Raw genomic sequence first — 20,799 nt, forward strand, 5'->3', positions numbered from 1 at the left:
GTAGACCATCCTGTCTATAGAGGTCCCACCTTCCCCAGAAAGAGCCCCAGTTATCCAGAAATCTGAATCCCTCCCGCCTGCACCATCCCTGTAGGATGGGACCCATGTTGGGGTCTAGTCCTGGATTGTAATATATGTTTAATTTTAGAAACAATTTTGATTTGTGTTGTTCATGAAATCAATGAAAAATATTTTCAAACCAGAGAATGTGATTTTGCACTTTTCCTCATACCATTTCCTCTAATATCCCAAAAAAGTGATTCCAAACAGTGGCTGTCTGCTGTCTTGAAATCGTGAGATTTAAAAACATACACAAAACAGATAACCCAATCTTCATTAGAATTGTTTATTGTGGACTCAATTATTTACAGTAGGTTTATTGTAATAGGACAAAGCAGGGAGTTGGGATTTATTCAGTCAATTAAATTTTTTTACGTTTTAGCTGAATTTCTATAACATTGAATGAGAATCACCCAGTCATTTTCACATCCTCCTCAAAATGAAAAGTCAGAACATCTTCATGAACAGAAATTTCATGAGAACATCATAGCTTCCAGACCATCTTCCATGAATTGCTTGTAAATAGCCATAAACTTGGCCACAAAAGCTTCCAGGTGATAGATGGCCTTGTTGCCAAGTTGCAGACGATGCTCATAATAGGCTGCCATCTGTGCAACCTCCCCTTTAAGCAGACCATCACAGTTGTTTAGCAACTCTAACAAGAGACCCTGAAACAGAAAATTGAAACAAGTGAATCTGAAAATTTGCATATTCTTTCATTTACTCAGTCTGAACCAACTCAGATCATATTACGTACGAAGACAAATTTTTAAGAATCCATATTTTACTTGATTAAGGGGCATCACAAGTGGTGACATTTCAATTAATTTTGTCTTCCTTTTCACACTACACAATTTTGACCTCATTAGGTGGGCATAAATTCCTTCACTATCGCTGGGTCAAAATTCTAGAACCCCCTTCCTAACAGCACTGTGGGTGTTCCTATTACATGTGGACAAATGCAGTTCACACTGCTTCAAGGGCAATTAGGGATGAGCAATAAATGCTGGGCATAGTCAGCGGTGCCCACAACCCATGGATGACTAAAAATACTATTTGGACATTTAAATCCAACATTATTGTTCCTTATTGCACATTATATCTAATTTTAGTAATAGAAATGTATTTTACAGAAGTCATCACTTCAATAATGGCACTTTGCTGTATACTGTATTACAGACTAACTCAAACTAAAGGAGCAATTCCATAACTACTGGGTCACTATTACAATCAAGAAAATTGTGTCACAAAGCACTATACTGTATTGCAATAAAACCTTTTCATTTACTATTTTTCCAAATCAATTTTGATGTATAAATTGTAATTTAAAATAGGTCCTTGGATATCATCCAATCAACACAATTGAGAGAGAAAGGTTGCTTGATAGGATCATTAATTTTATTCAACCGAAAAGCACTGCAATAAAAATGACCTTGAGTTCAGTTATTTTTTTGGTGAATGTCTGAAGTGCTTGTTGTTTCCATAGACAAGTCACTTTGCAATCATGGAAATCAAAGATTGATGAATAAATAATACAAAAAAGTTTAATTCATTTTGGTTGATGTAATTTCACCCCTTTAATGCGCTGTTGCTTTGTAGCAAATGGTAGTGGCAATGTGATCTTGCTAAACTAAGCAATAAGTTGAGACAATTGGATGTCAAGGTTGTTAACCTTACCGGTAGCTTGATAAAATTCTGCTATCATACAGCACTATTAAAGGATTACATTTAATATTTACATTTTTGGAAAAATAATAGTCAGCACCCTCAGAAGTGAAACCAAAACTAATACATCTCATTATTCATTCTCCAATGAGTTAGAATTTTCTTGACATCACTCCCTGACCAAATTAGGAGAGAATTTTCCTGATCAGTTTGTGCAGAAAAATGAAAAAAGCTGACTCCCACTCACTTCCCTTCACCTACCCAGCAAGCTGCAGCTTGCTTCCAGAAAGGGCGGCACGGTGGCTAGCACTGCTGCTTCACAGCGCCAGGGACCCGGGTTCAATTCCAGCCTTAGGTGACTGTCTTGGTGTGGAGTTTGCACACTTTCCTTGTGACTGCGGCTTCGGTGTGGAGTTTGTACATTCTCCCTGTGTCTGCATGGGTTTCCGCTGGGTGCTCCGGTTTCTTCCCACAGTCCAAAGATGCGCAGGTTGGGTGATTGGCCACTCTAGTGTCCAAAGACGTGCAGGTTAGATTAAGGGGTTATTGGGATAGGGCAGGGGAGTGGGCTTGGGTGGAGTGCTGTTTCAGAGGGTCGGTGCAGACTCCATGAGCCAAATTGCCACTTTTTGCACTGTAGGGATTCAAGGAAATCAGCAACTTGCTGTGCTAAATGGTAGATTAGCATCTGAGTTGCACTCTGTGGAATAACATGGCTAATATACCAGTTGAACTTGTTGCAATGAACCAGAAGATTTTACTTTCAATTCCATTCTAAACTTGTGTGCCAATTCAAAGCAAATACTTTCATGTCAGACTCTGTTTTGATGTTAAATCAAGGGCCACTGTTAATGATTCATTATATCCTACCCTATCTCCATCAACAGCAAAATCTTAGCTTATTTATTTGGTTTGTTGACTTGAGGTGTAAAAATGGCATATATCCTACCCTTTCTCCACCAAACCAAAATCTTGTTTTATTGATTCCGTTTGTTGGATTGAGATGTGTAAAAATTAGGCCACAGAGTAACTTATCAATTGTGAAGGGCTTTGAGACACGTAAAAGTTAATCTCCCTCCAACTCCCCCAACATATTGTACCACCATTCTAGAATTAAACTTTATAGAATGACCAAATTGTACAATTATGCCAGCAATTTTCTCTCTTCAACATTGGGGAAGTAAAGAATGATAGGATTAAATGGTCTTCTGTAATATACCTTCATTATTATTTCAGGGGGTATGCAGTGGGTCAGAAGCTCATACAACCGTCCACGTACTTCAAGCAGCCTAAAAGGAGATATGAATATCTTAGACATGATAAATTCAATGAAACATCAAATTTTATTTGTATTCGGAGCAAAACAAATATATTAGCACTAATAATGCTTTTCCCCAGATTGAAGGAATATATCCTAATTAATGTGTTTTAACAAATGGAGGCAACAGAATTTCCTTCATTGCATTCCTATAAAATGCCTAAAAAATGCTACACAAGGCCATAAAACATAGCAGAATTAGGCCACTTGGCCCATAGAGTCTGCTCCCCCATTCAATCATGGCTGATATTTTCTCATCCCCATTCTCCTGCCTTCTCCCCATAACCCCTGGCCCCCTTATTAATCAAGAACCTATCTAATCTCTATCTTAAAGACACAAAGACACTCAGTGAAATGGCCTCCACAGCCTTCTGCGGCAGAGTTCCACAGATTCACCACCCTCTGGCTGAAGAAATTCCTCCTCATCTGTTATAAAGGATCGTCCCTTTAGTCTGAGATGGTGTCCATCTTATGCAAGTTTATATCCAACAGTCTAGCATTTACGTGGATCATACTTTATTTGACCAGAGTTTACAAAATTTATTAGAAATTTTACTGATACCATGAAATTTTATGCTGTTAAACAACATTGCCAAACCAGAAAGACGAGGAATGCTACATTTAAAAAAAGCCTGTAAGAGATGATATTTGTAAAATCATTAATAAGACAGTCAAGTATAGAACATGTACATTTAAAGTTTTTTTTTACAATATTCATATATCTCCATATGAAGTTTTGCTGTGCAAGTATATCCTTTAGCTCTTTACCATTGCCTAATGACACACAAAAACATGATTCTCTGATGCAGGGATGCGGAGGGGAATTAAAGGAAAAATTAGGAAAGAATCAGAACAAATCACTGAACTATTATGTTCCCATCTACAGAATATTGAGATCCCAGGAATAAAAAATTATCAAGTGCTAACAGTAATGAAAGGGAGCCAATAAATGTTAAAGTTGCCAAGAAAGGAAATAAAGGAAAACAAAGAAGGGGAATAATATTTAATGATTACACCTATCGTGTGATTAAGATACCTCTGCTTGTTGTTCATGGGCAATGAATTACCTTAAAGAGAAGTGATCATAGTGATGCAGGCAAACAATATAAATTTCACAGCTAAGTTCCATGAACCAAAATGTGATAAGGGGCAGCACGGTGGCGCAGTGGTTAACACTGCTGCCTCACAGCGCTGTGATCCCAGGTTCGATCCCGGCCCGGGTTATTGTGGAATTTGCATAGGTCTCACCCCCCTCAACCGAAAGATCTGCAAAGTAGGTGAATTGACCACGCTAAATTGCCCCTTAATTGCAAAAAAAAATTGGGTACTTTAAATTAAAAAATTCCATGGAAGAGATTATGGCCAAGTGGGCGGAGGAGCTGGGTATGGTATTGTATAAAGGGATTATGGTGCCCGGTGCTGCAGAGGGTTAATGCCTCAACCTTGTACTCGAGGCTGGGGTTAATTCAATTAAAAATGATGCACAGGGCGCACTTAAGGCCCCAAAGCGCTGGAATTTCCCCTTCAAACATCTTCACTCCTCTCATCTCCTTCAAGACGCTGATTAAAACCTCTTTTGATCAAGCATTTGGTCAACTGCCCCAAAGTCTTCTTTAGTGCCATGTCACTTTTTGTCTCATTAATATTGTCTGATGGAATATTTAATATTGTCTGATGGAATATTTCTACCTTTAAGGGTCACTTCACAAGTTCATTGAAATGTGCTTTTGGACATTTTACCACATTAAAAGCATGCAAGTGCAAATTGCTCAAGGAAGTACAAGGAACTACTGGAGTCTAATACTGTTGGCGAGTCTTGAATTTTCCACCTTCCATGAATCAACTAATTAAAATGTTGCATGTGCCCTAACCCTGGACAAGTTCTGCTTTCCATTGCACCCACCTTCACAGACTTACACGGCTCCAGGCTCTCAATTTTAATCTCAAATTTAAGACTGTCAGAATAGAATTTGTTGTGTGTAGTTTCATTCCTCCAGATCTGCAACCTAACCTGCTTTTACTCCATCTCCAATACATTCCCAGCTTTGCCTCAACATTAGTTTTGTTCTTTAAGAATTCCCATTTTTTTTTAAAGATCCTTCTTAAAAACCAATTCTGCTCGCAATCCCCAAATCTCTCAATTGGCTACCTCTGACAGTTTCCCCGCACCATTAAGTTTACTGACTTTCACTGCTACCCATGTGCATCAGTACTGGATCTGACACACCTCCCCCAATCAGCTGGTTTGAGAAGTATACAATGAGACAAAATAGACAGAAATTGTACTTCCAAATGCTGACTTTAGAGACCCAGCTAAGAAGTGAAACTTCCCTGGAAGAATGGAAAGCTCAATTACCAAATTGAGCCTCAGAATGAATGGTCAAGCATTAACTCTTTCAGCTTTGAAAACGATCAGATAAGAAGGAATTTTGATCGTGGGAAAAATTTGAAGAAGCAGTTCCAATATAGCTTATTGAATATTTTGCAAGTTAAAATTCCTCCAGTTTTCGAGGTAGAAAAATAAAATTTAATGGAGGTTTACCTTTGTGGTGTTTGCTGGCTGACAATAGCATTAGCAGTTTCTCGGAGATATATTTCCCAGTCTGTCTCAGGAATATCCTGTTCTGCTGAAAATGGATATCTAAGAGCATAAAAATATTTAGAAATCAAGAACCATCTAGATATTCTTGCCACATTTACTATTTTTGGGGGTCAAATGCACAGTAGCTGGAACTGGTAGAAATTAGTGCATTTTCAATTTTGCTATATGAAATGTACATTTTCAAATAATTTTTTGTAGGATTGTGAAAATTCAAAGTCTACAAATTCACAAAGTACAGACTGAAGAGTATGGTGGCATAGAAGTTATGTTACTAGATGAGTTATCCAAGCATGGGCAATCCAGAGAACAAGAGCTCAAATCATACAATGGTAGTTTGAGAATTTGAATTCAGACAAATTAATAAATTACCACCTTCTCAAGGGAAACTAAGAAGAAGCAATGAAATGCCGGTGTAGCCAATGATGCCCATAGCCAAAGAATGAATTATGTTCGAAAAAAATCAATTCAACTTACTGCTGAACCCTGCAGGCTTCACACATAAGCAATGCTTTTCTAAGGTTGCGATTTGATTTTTCTGCAATTTTCTTCGCCAGTTCTTGAGGAAGTAAGAGACCTTCTTTCTTGCAAACCCCACTTAGCACGTGACAAATCTGGGAACAGATGAGGTCTAATTGTCACTCTTGCACATCACCTCAAATTCAGAGAATACTTTACACCACAGAAAATACTGCAATTTCATTAGTCAGGCCACCATTTCCCAAGTTTTATCCAGATACCACTTTACGCCATCACTTCAGTCACTAGGTGCAATTATTAAATGGTCAGAAATACAAAAGAATTTGAAGTATTTAAAGGGACTACCATGAAAGAGATATTGATGATGGTTACCCACCTTTGGTAAAATTTTGAAGACTCCAATGACAAAGCATACAATAAATCATTTGTTTTGCTGTTAGAGTAAAGGGATGTTGCTGCTATCTAAGCTGTTTTGCTAGCGTACCTTCACACATATACTGTTCGTTTTACCATTTGGGGAATAGTAGGGGAAGTAGTGGAAGGATACTAGTGCTGATTATTAGCCCGTTGAACCGTGTTAAACACTCATCCTGTGGCCAACAAGTCCAGGCATTGGACTCGAACCCCGAGCTTCTGGTCCAGCAGTAGGGGTGCGACGACTGTGCCACAAAGCCTTCAACATAAGTGATAACATTAGAGCAACAGAATAAGTCAAAATTCATTCTTCAAAATGTTTTTTTAAAAACCCCAAACAAACTTTTAGACTCTCCAATTACTGGTTGTTTGTCAAGAGGAAAGATTTTTTTCCTGTATACCTTTCCAAAATTCTTAATTGAGAGCATATCAGATCCCTTTTTCTTTTGCAATGAAATTAGTTTTAGTTTCTATAGTTCAGGAGTTCCCAAACTAATTGGATGGGGTCACATTTGGGGTTGAAAGTTTCCCCTCCCGAGTAGCAATGGCAACTGTGGAGTAGAGACGACCAGGCCTGGAGACTCTGACTAGACAGCTGTGGACTCCCTGGATCGTTGCCACCAAATAACAAGGAGCGGATGGTGAGCCCAAGTGTTCTTTAACATGAGAAACACTTTTGGCAGTTGCGTTATAGTGGACCAGAGATATTTATGATCTGACTTTGCACAGATAGAGGCTGGCAGAGACCGACTGTGCCCAAAGTGCTGGGTAAACCGAGAGGTTATGAAACTGAGTGAGGAAGGCGAATGGTGGTTTCAAACTTCACTACATTTCTGCTCCTGTCTGTTGGTACAAGTTCCTTACCAGAATAACAACTCTGCTGCATACGCTCTGTGTTTGTCGGTGTGTGTGGCTTGCAGAATAGGAGTGTATGTGGGCACATGCAAGCCTCTATGTAGTGGGGGAATTGATGACTGTGTGTGTGTGCGTGTTTCAGTCTTTTGTCATCAGGGAACAATGGAGAACTTGGCTGAAACCTACAAAGGTGCATCACATAAATGTTTTTACAAATAACTTTAAAAACTCATATATATATATACACATACACACAAACGAGTTTTTAAAGTTATTTGTAAAAAATGTATATGTTGCCCTATAATAGGTGAACTTCAATATTTATACTCTGAACGTTACCATGCTGCTTTATTGCGGTTTTCTTTTCACTGATGTCTTAATTTTCAAGTGATAAAAATGGGGTCATATTGGAAAACACATTGGCAATCGTTCCAATTAATATTTAAACAGACACTTTATTTGCCTGAATAAAAACAGAAAACGCTAGATAAACTCAGCTGATCTGGCAGCATCTGTGGAAAGAAACAGAATTAATGTTTGGATCTAAATGGCTCTTCTACAGAACAGACTGCCTTTTCTGTTGGTCGTAAAAAGACACAACATGGTTTGAATTGGCTGCCCAATTTTCTGGGATGCATCAGTGCGACTGATAGAACATTACAGCTATCACTGACGTTTTTCAAACTTGTTTGAAAAGCTAGATTTTTAAAAATTCCATGAGAGAAAAAGAGGACCCTTTTTGTATACACTGCCCATTTTACATTTTCTATTATCTTCAATAGAAATGAAAAACAGGCTTCTGCCTGGTAGCAAAAGTGAAACCACACCTAGTTCCATCACTCTCACTTGCTGAACAAAATCTGTGAAGATTACAGAACATAAAACAAAAGTTACAATGGGTATTGTTGTTTTTTTTGATCACTCGCCAACACTGACAACAGCTGTACTAAAAATGTACCTTAAATGTCTCAATTTACAAGCCTGGTTTCTCCTTGCTATCATGCAGGGCAGAATATGAATACTTGGTCTCATTCAGTGAGGACCACAAATTCACATTACAGAAGACGAGATAAGATATTTTAATTTAAAAAATCAGATAAAAACTCAGAAGCTCAAGCTGAGCTCTGATGTTAATATGTAAAGTTGAAATCATGTATAATTGTAGAATGTTTGAAATACATCCCTGGTAATGCAATTTTTTAAAAACTGTAATAGACGGCTTATTTAAGAGTCCATTGCCAAAATAATCCATTGCTAAAAATCTAAAACTAAGAATTGCATTAAGCCAAATACACTTACTTCCTCAATGCTGGGTGCAGAGACTCGCACTGCAAGACATCGACTACGAATAGGAGTAATAACTTTTGATGTTGAGTTACAGCAAAGAATTAATCTGCAGGTAGACATGTACTTTTCCATAGTCCTCCTCAGAGCATGCTGGGCATCCTTTGTTAATCTGTCAACTTCTGTCAGCAGCACAACTGTCAAAATGATTGAAATTAGAACATTTCATTAGTTGCTTAGTTTCTTTCCAATGTACATGTAGAGCACCAATGACTACAATAACTATTATAATGTTAAAAACCCCGTCGATGTTATGAGTGTGTCTCAAAACCTCAAAGATTAACTTGAAACACTGGTTATTATTGGTGTATTTTAGTTTGGAATAATGTGAGGAACCATGTCCAACCAGTAAGGAGCCAGTCCAGTTGTGTCAAAACAAGAATATTTAAAGTAAAAGAATAAACACATGACAAAAGACTAATATACATTGAAGTAAGTATATAAATAACTAAGGAGACTGTTTTATCTGAAGTTCTCACTTGTTACCAAAATATACACATAATCCCTGAATTTACTGAGACACTTCTTTTTCCAAGCAACAACAATGTTTTGTAACTCTATAGGTAAAATCCAGTGAATAGTTACCACACAATATCGCTTAGGTAATGAAGTCTGGGAAAATGTCTCTTACTGGTTCACCAAAGGCAAAAAAACGGCATCTTTTAAGAGAATATCTGCAATATGCCATGGCTCTAAATGTTTAATGGAACAGACTTCTGTGCCACAGATTGTAGATGGAACTGGCATGTCTGACTGTTGGATATAGAAATAGCCCCTCTCCCCGATGAATGCTCGCAGTTAGATTGTTCAGTCTCTCTGATATTCCCCTCTGTGGATTCTACTGTCTACCTCTCTTGGATTCCTTGCTGTTAAACCATTTTTATAGCCCCACTGATCTCCTGGTACACGGTTTCTGATGTGGTCATTAATCACACCTCAATTTCTCTAAACTCTTGCCAGTCATGTTATTTGTCTGTTATTTTTGAGCACGATTTAACGGAAAAGTTTGTGTCATTTGCGAGGGGTTTTTCTGAGAGTCCCCTGCCGGGTATGCCGGCAAGTTCCCCACCGCTATCTAACAAGACGTTGTCCCTTCTTTGGATCCTGGAGGGTTTCTCACCGGTTTAGACCACACTTGCACTGGGGACCTGAACTTGGGTTGGCCCGCCATTTTGAAAGGGTGCCCTAATCTCTAAGTGAGCTTGTGGGTCCCCTACATCCCCCACTCATGGGCAATGTCACCTTCCCACAAATATATACAATGCCCCACATCCCCCCCTGAGGACACCCTGCTATGAGGTCCCTGGGGGAGGAGGGTCTCCCTCTTCAGGCTCTCTTCTTCCTGGACTCCCACCCATTACCCCACCCCCACCCAACTTCCCAAGCGACACCTACTTACCGGTCCTGCACATGCCCCACCCAGCTTCATTCCCCCCCCTCCACCCTTGTTCATGGACATGCCCACCCCCCCTCCTCAGGCCCCGACACTTGGCAGTGCTATCTTGGCACCCTTCAGGGGGAGACCAGGGGCCTGTCCCTGGCCAACCAGGGACCCTTGATAGCCTGAAAGACCCTCCGGGCGGCGTTCTGTCTAGTCCCGTTTGTGTGGGCCAGTACTGAATGGCGCCCAGTTGCAGGAGGCCGGCAGATACTGGGTAAGCTCGCCCAAGTATGGTTGAAACCTTACTTAGGTGTGCACTGTTTTGTCGCGCCCATTTTGGGTGGGGTTCTGATTCAGACACCTCGCGAGGTCTGGGTAGATATTGCGAGGCTTAAAGGCAGCTGGGAAGCCAGAGGAAGGCCTCTCCTGGGATCTACCGGCGATGCCCTCGCTTGAGCACCAAGTGGCTGGTAGATCGCATCCTTTATTTTCATTTCAAGTTCACTGTTAATCTCGTTAACTTCCCATATTCCTAACAAGTCCAAAGTCTACAATAACTATAGGACTATGGTAGGCCAAGTCAAAAGACAGTCTTTGGGATTGAACGTAAATGAGGTAAAGACTAATTTAATAGCACTAAATGGCAATGGAAATGTCAAGATTGGAAGCACCGAGATGGAGGCAGTGGACAAATTTAAGTACACTGACTCGGTGATAAGCTGTTCCCATGATAAACAAAGTTACATCCATGAATGGAACATCAGTTAAGGCTAACTACAGAAAGAGGCACGACCAGTGAGTTAGCCTCAAAGTCTGAAATAATCAGCATGGAGCTGAAAGAATGTCTTGTACAGTCACAAGCATGGAGTGATGAATGAAAGGCTTGGACTCAAAAAGAGGATGAGAGGAGGATAATGACTTTTGAAATGTGGTAGAGGATGTTCAAAATCAACTGGATTGACAGAAAGACAAAGAGTGGGTAGAAATTGAGGAATCAAAAGGATAAATACATAGAGAGAGAAAGGCAGCCAAATACAGACATTGGAAATAAAGACCCGACAGCCTTATCCCTGGCAACAATTGAAGGAGAATTTGAAGGTTAAAAACAGAAAAGGGAAGAAGAAAAAAATCTAATAGGTGGATAACATTGAGACCTGAATGGAAGAAGGCTTGAAGCCAGAGAATCAGCATTACATGGCCTATGGTGAAAACGAACAAACGTTTGTCAAGGTGTGGCCAAGCCAGCCACCAAGTCAGCTTTTCAGTTTCAAAGTATTGGCTGACACTTATGGTTCAAAATATAATGGCATCTCTGAAGACAAACATATCTTAGCACTAAAGGGCAATATACATTTGGCAGCTTGTTTGGTTTTACACATGGAAACTTTTTCATTGTGATAAATTGGCCGAGGTTAGGTCAACCACAACTAGGGCATTGTATTCTAGCGTTTCGGAATTTTATTTTGTACTCAGCCAAACAAAATTGCTTACAGATAACAAATGTGATGGTATCCAGTGCCATTTCTGTGTGAAGCTGCTGTGAGCTGGTCAGCTGAAGGCAGCAGGGGCACATGCAGGGGGTGGAAGCAGTTGAAGCTTGGCCAGAGGCAGCAGCCATCTGTCCTAGGGCTCAATAACACCAGTGATGTTATTCTGAAACGTATGGGTATTTTTCTGGGATGAGGCTTCAGGTGCGAGCGGTGACCAGCAGCCAGTTCTCCCAGGATTTCAGCTTCCAAAAGAGCACGAATCAGGCCCATGTGACCTAGGGTATAACACAAAAACTAGCTCATGCAAGGTAGAAGGTGGTGGAGCAGTTTAACACAAAAGAAAATTCAAAGGCTGGATCTGGGACTGGGGACTATTGCAATTATTTTAAATGAACTGGAATTGGCTATACAGTGCACAGGGTTTTCACGGAGTTTGAATAAAAGGTGATATTGGTGGACTCCCACCATCAAGACAGTAGTCGGCACAGCTGAAGGAGATTTGGAAGAAATGCACCAATTTTTGAAGTCTGTACTGGTGGAACTTGGGTTGAGAGGTAGCTAATATCCGATGGGAATCTGAAGGAAAGGAGCTTGAATTCTACCTTAAGGTCTTTGTGGCAAGAATGGCACCATATGCACCCGGTACATGTGCTATTTAACGTGCAAATTATACTGACTGTCATTTATCTGTTAATTCAAGTTCAATTTGTGTTGATTAAGATATATGGTATGATTAGAACATAGAACATAGAACATTACAGCGCAGTACGGGCCCTTCGGCCCTCGATGTTGCGCCGACCTGTGAAACCATCTGAAGCCTATCTGACCTACACTATTCCATTTTCATCCATATGTCTATCCAGTGACCACTTAAATGCCCTTAAAGTTGGTGAGTCTACTACTGTTGCAGGCAGGGCGTTCCACACCCCTACTACTCTCCGAGTAAAGAAACTGCCTCTGACACCTGTCCTATATCTCTCACCCCTCAATTTAAAGCTATGTCCCCTCGTGTTGGTCATCACCATCCGAGGAAAAAGACTCTCACTGTCCATCCTATCTAACCCTCTGACTATCTTATATGTCTCTATTAAGTCACCTCTCAGCCTTCTCCTCTCTAACGAAAACAACCTCAATTCCCTGAGCCTTTCATCGTAAGACCTTCCCTCCATACCAGGCAACATCCTAGTAAATCTCCTATTGCTAGTTATAAAAAGGTAAAATCTTACCATTGATTTTTTTCATTGGGATTGCTTGGTAAATTCAGTTCTTTAGGTTTGTTGATCTCCATGGGGATTGAAACGCAAGTGTACACAATACTTTTAAATGAGTGAAATCCATAAATTAGATCTCAATTATTTAATCTCTTACCTTTGAAGTCTCTCTGTGTACTTGTCTCAAGCTGTTGAGACTGTGCTACTGTTTTAATCAGTTCTTGAATAACCACTCTGTCACTGTGCCCAGCATCACTGAAACAGAAATATAACCCTAGAATTCTAATCCGCTTTAAAATTGGAAACAACATAGTTGGAAGATGTAAAGAGTGAAGCAAATCTGATGCTCTCCAATATTCCACCCAAGAAGCCTTTATTCTCATGAGTTTTGAGAAGGCATTAGTGAACGCAAGAAGGAGACATCAGAACAAAGATGATTCAACCCTCATTCACATCAATCCAGATTTGTTGGGTGGCTAACAAGAGCAGGAATTCCAGCTGATTTTTATCTTCCCCAAGCCCAGGAATTTTGATGAAAATTGTAATAATCCCAGCACCAATGCAAGATCGGAAAGTTATCCCGGCACCACCACACATGACTAATTTACTTAGTAGATATGCTCAATTTAGTCACTAAAGAAGCAGAATAAAACACATTCGTTTATTTGAGTGCCATGCATATTTGTTGAAAAAGAGCATCTGAAAAGGTAGAGCAATACCAATTCATGCGTGTCAACTACAACAAGTACCAATATAATAAAGTATAGAAATATTAATTGTCACGCGTCACTGCGTCGAGAAAGAAAAACAAAGTAACGTGGAAAATGGCTTAAAAACTAACCGTTTCGCTGACCTGTTTAAATTCAGCCCAGATTGGGAGCAAAAATAAATTCATGTTTTGCTAACTCTAGGGGTCTCATGTAAAACTAGTTCACACAGCGTTTGAATATTTATTGCTAAAAAGAGACATGCTGCCAATGTGTCTCGCACTCATCGGGCAAATGGGAAAATGCCAAACTTCAAGCGGTCGCAACAATTCATACCACAGATTAGAGATGCTGATAGATTTGCAAATAGACTGATTGGCTGAGGCGTTGTTGTGGAGAAAGCAGAGAACTATAGGCTCTTCATGCTTTCGTGAAATTAAATAAAAAGCACAAGGGTTTAACATATTCTTTTTGTTTCGAGAATGGGTCAGCGAGTATGAACATATGCTGCTTCTAGCAAGTGTAAATAATCAAGTTATGATCTTGACTGGTTATCTTAAAATGGTTGTTAGTGTAGCTATTGGCACACTCCGTGCAAGATCACAAACACATCATCCATGTATCAGAAATAGCACAGGGCAGGAGATTAGTGCTAAGCCACTTGTGGAAACTGATGGAAATGTTAGCATGGGGAGATTACCTAGAGTGGATTGCATGGTTACACCACCATTTACGCAAACATGGAGTCATTATAACTGAATTTGACTGCACAAATTGCCAAGTTCATAAGTTTAATGAATATAGATTCAAAAAATGGTATAGCGTCCCGGCACCAATGTTGATGGCTTCCTTCAGCAACATGTTCGTAAATAAGGTAACAATGAAAAACAGGCACATAGACAAGGCATTGTTATCAATATGTAGGTTGCACGTAGTCTTTGCTAAGGAATTCTTCATTGCGTATGTGGGAAAACTCAAGTGATAATTAATTTAACCACTTGGGCAACATATGCTATCCAAAACTGGTCATTGATAAAAAGGGTGTAATGGGCCATCACACTTGTGCGCCTTAGGTAGCCCATACAACTTTCAACTTGTGTGCTTGCGTCCCTCACTCCTCTACTCACAGTTTCCTACCACAAACCTGTGTCCAACGTAGATGACGAGTCCTTGAAACTGGGCTGAATGGATCTAGCGCATGCATGTTGTGGACTGACTTTCACATGCATCAGGAATGCATCAGGCATTATGCAGCCTCAGAGAGAGTCCAGACATACATATTTTGCAACCTGACATAAGGAACCAGAATGGTTATTCTAAGCAAGCACATCATGTTGGTGAAATGCATGGCATTCTTAATGAACCTTGTGCTTTTATTTAAATTTAGATAGGTTTTTGATTAATAAGGGGATCAGGGGTTATGGAGAGAAGGCTGGAGAATGGGGATGAGAAAATATCAGCCATGATTGAATGGCGGAGCAGACTCGATGGGCGGAGTGGCCTAATTCTGTTCCTATGTCTTACGGTCTAATTTCATGGAAGCATGAAAAGCCTATTCTTCTCTTCTTAATGATGGTTCCAAATTCCTATGTATAGGATTTGCTGCCTTGCTTGAAAGCAAGACACAAAAACACTCGGTTGACTTATGCAAGAGTAACGAGCTACTCTGCAATGTACATGATGGGATTTGTCCTCATGGCTCACTATATCCACACAAGTATGAACTACCTCAGGCACACAAAAATGATGGCCATTACACACCGTTTTATCAGTTCTGCACAGCATGAATTGATCAAATGGTTGAATGAATGATTACAGCTAGTCCTTAAGTGAGTTTTCCACGAACAATGAAGAATTCCTTCAGCTTCGCTAATTATATTGATATCTGTGATTGGCACTACTTGCTGAACAATCCAGAACGCAGTAATAACTTAAAATGGGCGTTATTGTAGCTATCAGTCAAGCTCGTAACGTGGTTCATTTACGTTTGCTAGAAATGACATACATATCCAGTGACCCATTCACAGCAAATAAAAAGGAATATGTTGAAACCTTGCACCTTTTTTCAATTACCTAGAAGCATGGGTGACCTGTAGCCCCCTGTTGCTTTCTTACGACAACGCCTCGGCCGATCAGTTGATTTGCCAGCCAATTGGTATTCTTTTGTCCTGTGGTATAAATAGCTCTGATCATCTGAAATTTGGCATTTTTGCATTTGTCGCGATGTGTGCCAAGATGAATAGATTTGGCAACACATCACTGTTTAATGTAATATTCAAATTTCGTACTACCAAACAACAGTTTTAGTCATTTCCTTGTTTTCTGGGATAAACAGCGCAAATTGTTCACATTTAACATCAATGCAAGTTATTCAGATGGGTCATGAGGATGGTTGATGTGGGGAAATAGAAAAGTTCATACAAGCACAATTGATTGTGCAGTTCCTAGGAAATTGAGGTAGATTTCACAATGAAAGTACCATTGTACACTTATACTGGCATCTAACACTATATATATATATATATATATATATATATATATATATATCTATATCTCTGAACTGGAATATTCACATCCTGCACTAAAAGCAAAAATATTCATTTCCCAAAGATCATCATGCATCATGATAAGTAGTCATAGATGAAGGCAGTGCAAAATAACTTTCTAAGACAGAAGCTAAAGAAATTCGGCATGTCTGCATTTGACTCCCACAAACTTCTACAGATGTGCCATAGAGAGCATCCTATCCGGCTGCATCACAGCTTGGTATGGAAACTGCTCGGTTGAAGATTGCAAGAAACTGCATAGCGTGGTGAACTCAGCCCAATGCATCACACAAGCTTGCCATCCTCCCATTGATTCTGTCTACACCTCCCGCTCCCCGAGGACAGCAGACAGCATTGACAGAAACCCCTCGCACCCAGGCTTTTTGAACAAAAATGATCCTTTGTAAGCACTTACCTTGCATTAACTTCAAGATGATAGTTGCTTGCTATTGTGCTTATTTCCAGTTTCTTTTTGGATGGTGTCTGTAAAGATGTACAATCAAATAGTGAGAAGTTACAATATTAATATTTCATGCTGATTTGATTTGTTAGGGCTTCAACGTGACCACAATTTTTAAAAAAATATTTGTTTATGGGATGGTGATTTTGCTGGCATGGCCAGTGTAGCCACCGAAGCTGGCCACTTCCCGACATAAAATGGAACATTGAGTTGCATTCAGGGAAAATTGGACAATGTCAGAGAGGCAAGAAGGTTGCAGAACCTCTCTGTGGATTCTGTCTGTGAAGAAACCAGACAGCATAGGAACTAGCAGTTTGCATACTAATTGAGCGATTCCCGGTGATTCTCGGGCACAATAGACACAATAATTAGCTGCAATAGAAACATTCTATAGCAGGTCAGACTTCTCGGCGCCAATGGAGCCTGAAACAAAAGGACACAAACAAGTTAGAGAGAACTGCCCAGCGATCGAGGAACAGACCCGTTATTGGGGAAATTCAAATCAATCGATTGGGAAGAGACCCAATCGATTGCAAGTTTATAGAGGGTCCGCCCAGATGGGTGCGAAACCCAAAACAGTATAAGACAGAGACCCTGACCCCAGCTCGCTCTCTTAGCCGGCCCTCCCAGCAGAACACCTTTGCAGCAGCTCTCCAGAAACTTGAATGTGAGAAGGAGGCCTGGCCAATTGCTACAGTGACAAGCAAGTGTCATACAACGCACGCTATGAGAATAGACACTCCCGACCCCTGTAGTCCACACCAACTGGAAGCCTGCGGATCCAGGACAAAGCAAGAGGCCATTGTTCCCTGATCGGCAGTTCCCTTATTCCAGATAAGTATTGGCCTAGTAGTGGTAGGAACAGTTTAGTCTTAATATTATGTGCATGAGTAGTAAATAACTGTGTAATAATAAACGTGTCTTGTTTGAACTTACTAACTGGTGTATTGAGTCATTGATCTGAACTTGAACCTCGTGGCGGTATCATAAGGATACCATGCGACTCTAGAGCCAAGGAATAAAACAGAGCCGATCGAGTGTTAAGCACACTCACCTAGAACAAGCAACATTTAGTGGCGACTCCACCGGGACTCGACTAGAAGTGGCCCTCCCCCCCGAGCAACGAGCAACACCAGCATTCATTGTCCACCCCCAATTGCCAATGAGGTAATGCCGGTGTGCTGTCTTCTTGAACCATTGTGACCTGTTACAATAGAATCATAGAATTTACAGTGCAGGAGGCAGTCATTTGGCCCATCGAGTCTGCACCGGCCCTTGTAAAGAGCACCTACTTAAACCCATGCCTCCACCCTATCCTCTGTAACCCAGTACCCCACCTAACCTTTTTGGACATTAAAGTGCAATTTATCATGGCCAATCCACCTAACCTGCACATCTTTGGACTGTGGGAGGAAACCAGAGCACTCAGAGGAAACCCACAGAGACACAGGGAGAATGTGCAAATTCCAGACAGACAGTGACCAAAGCCGGGAATCCAACCTGGGACCCTGGAGCTGTGAAGCAACTGTGCTAACCACTGTGCTACTCAACTTTTTGATGAGATGTGCAAAATGGAAAAGGAGGAGGGGTAGCCTTAATAATAGATGGGGTTAAAGACAGCAATGGAAAAGGATTTTATTTCAATTTGGGCAGAACTTACAGGTGTAGTGCAACAAGAGAGTTAAAGTACTTTTAAATTAAAACAATGTTTATTTATGAAACCACTTAATACATTATAAACCCACAGTAAACATCTTAATTATCAACACCAATAAATACCCCAAAGAATACAGTACTCTACAAGTAACTCTTAAATCTTTCCTTGCAACATCCATAAGACAAAGAAAAACGGTTTTACAGAAAGACATCAGGTTTAACTTCTCTGCAGAAACAGACATTATTTTGAAATCACCAAAGGATCTGGAGACAGTTTTTGATTGCAGAGAGAGACTAATACACCTGCTTGCTGTGACTGCAGCTATCCAGCTCTCAAAACAAAACTAAAACACACCCTGTAGCAGACAGCCCAAAGCGAAAGTAAAAGCAGACAGACGGTCCAGCTCCACCCACACTCTGACAACACTGATAAACACCCACTTCGGAAAGGTACATCTACTAGTTATTTTATAAACACCCATTTCTTAAAGGTACTCCTACTACAGCTACTTTATAAACACCCATTTCTTAAAGGTACTCTCACATGACACACCCATCTTGTCCTCACTCAGGTTGGTGAGACAAAAGATGCAAAGTGTGCTCCCGGTTGAATCAGCAAGGAGTAACTGGGGCACAGGGAAGAAAGGAACACCTTTTTATGCACTTTTTGCCTTAAAGGAGATGTATATAGGGAAAGTTTAAAGGGAGAAGGTATGTGGTTCAGACAATCAGGGTGAGACCGGGAAGAGGGGCGGGGTGGTATCCCGCTCCTGAGGATGGGGTTGAGTGGGTGCGGAGTGTCCCATTCAAGTCCCAATCTGGGTGTTTAATAGTTACTGTATAGTTACAACTGAATTGTTTTCCTTTAATTCTTTCAGAGTAGCTATCAGGGGAAAAAAAAAAGATCAATTGTATACAGTCACAAACTGTAACCGCACAGCTGGCATATCCTCACTCTGCCAGTGCAGGAGTGAAGCTGCAAACCAGGACTACTTCCATGCCAAACAGTTAGCCCAGAATGCGATTGGCAGAGCTGAGCAATCCACAACCAACCAATGGATTAAGATCAAACCTGTTCAGTCCTGCCAGGTCCAGTTGTAAATGGTAGTTGTCAATTAAACAACGAACTAGAAGAGGCTCCACAAATACCAATCATTGCCCCCGTCTACTCTCAACCACAACAAAGTGATGGAAGGGGTTATAAGCAGTGCTATCAAGCAGCACTTACTTTGCAATAACCAGCTCACTGATAGAGGCAAAAATAGACATTGGACCCCTGGAAAATGAGGCTGGAGAAGTAATAATAGGAACAAACAAACAGCAGAGGAACTGAATAGTTACTTTGCATCGGTCTTCACGGTTGAAGACACCGGTGGGATGCCAGAGCTCCAGGAGAATCGGGGGCACAGATGAGTGTAGCGGCCATCACTAAGGTTCAGGGGAAACTGAAAGGTCTGAAGGTGGATAAATCATCTGGACTGAATGGACTACACCCCATGGTTCTAACCAAGCATAGACAAGGCCAGTTGAGGATGGCAGATAGACTTTCCTAAAAGTGTCGTTTGGGTTTTTACAATAATCCAGTAGTTATCCTGGAGGGCAGGCAGGAAAGTGAAGTTACGATCATAATCAGATCAGGTGATTTAGCACAGTGGACTAAACAGCTGGCTTGTAATGCAGAACAATGCCAGCAGCGCGGGTTCAATTCCCGTACCGGCCTCCCTGAACTGGCGCCGGAATGTGGCTTTTCACAGTAACTTCACTGAAGCTTACTTGTGACAATAAGCAATTATCAGCTAGAATCTTATTGAATGGTGGAGCAGGCTTGATGGGTCGAATGGTTTGCTCCTATTTTCTACCTTATTTGTCGCCACTATTACAGAGACTAGCTTTTTAATTCCACATTCATTTAATTAACTGAATTGCAATCTTCTCGCAGCCATGATGGGATTTTAAATCATGTCTCTTGATCATGAGTTCAGATCTCTGGATTACTAATCCCGTAACATAACCATAATTATCTCTCAATCTACTCAATTGTTGCACAAGTTCCTCCAGAACCAAGATCATACTATTATGCTTTGTATCCACTTTTGTATCCTCGGGACAGGAAACAAAATGGACAACCCAGCCTTTTCATAACCGCTATATCAACCGCAGATATTCAAATTACAAAGTGGTTTAGCTCCCCATTCCCTTAAAATAAATTATGCAGTCCTGACAATGAAACATTTTTCATTGAAAATCTCTCCTTCATCAACTCAAACTTAAATTATTTCTGATATACATTGTCTGATCTTTTTTTAAAAAAAACAAGTATATAGAGACGTTCATGATCCCAGATGATTTTATGACATTAACATTTCTCAATAAATTAAATCAGAGTATTTGTAATTTTGTTTTTTGTGTTGGACATGTGGTACACAACTGCCAACACTTTTACCAATGCAGGGCTGCGTCAAATTTCGCACGTAACTGTACATGACTTCCAGCTGGGCCATAATTGTCAAGAATATGGTACAAAGGTGAGTGCAACTTCCCAGAGATCAAGCTTCATGTGTTCTTGCCTTGAAGCAAATAGCGATCTCTCTCTCCCCCAAAAAGCATTCACCC

The 20,799-nt window shown here is 40.5% G+C and overlaps 1 protein-coding gene across 1 annotated transcript in view; it reads right to left on the reverse strand.

The window, feature by feature from the left end:
* Positions 1-330: 330 nt before the first annotated feature.
* The window catches only part of rfc3 (replication factor C (activator 1) 3), a 28,359-nt gene continuing 7,890 nt past the window's right edge, over positions 331-20,799 (reverse strand). Inside the window, exons 3-9 of the mRNA XM_038818081.1 lie at positions 16,486-16,553; positions 12,975-13,072; positions 8,691-8,872; positions 6,120-6,256; positions 5,586-5,684; positions 2,945-3,014; positions 331-728 (exon numbers count right to left, since the gene is read on the reverse strand). Coding sequence (XP_038674009.1) covers positions 534-728; positions 2,945-3,014; positions 5,586-5,684; positions 6,120-6,256; positions 8,691-8,872; positions 12,975-13,072; positions 16,486-16,553 — 849 coding nt within the window. The 3' untranslated portion in view covers positions 331-533. The remainder of the gene's footprint in view (positions 729-2,944; positions 3,015-5,585; positions 5,685-6,119; positions 6,257-8,690; positions 8,873-12,974; positions 13,073-16,485; positions 16,554-20,799) is intronic.

Source organism: Scyliorhinus canicula, chromosome 14 (genome assembly GCF_902713615.1).
Source record: "Scyliorhinus canicula chromosome 14, sScyCan1.1, whole genome shotgun sequence".
Classification (NCBI taxonomy): Eukaryota; Metazoa; Chordata; class Chondrichthyes; order Carcharhiniformes; family Scyliorhinidae; genus Scyliorhinus; species Scyliorhinus canicula.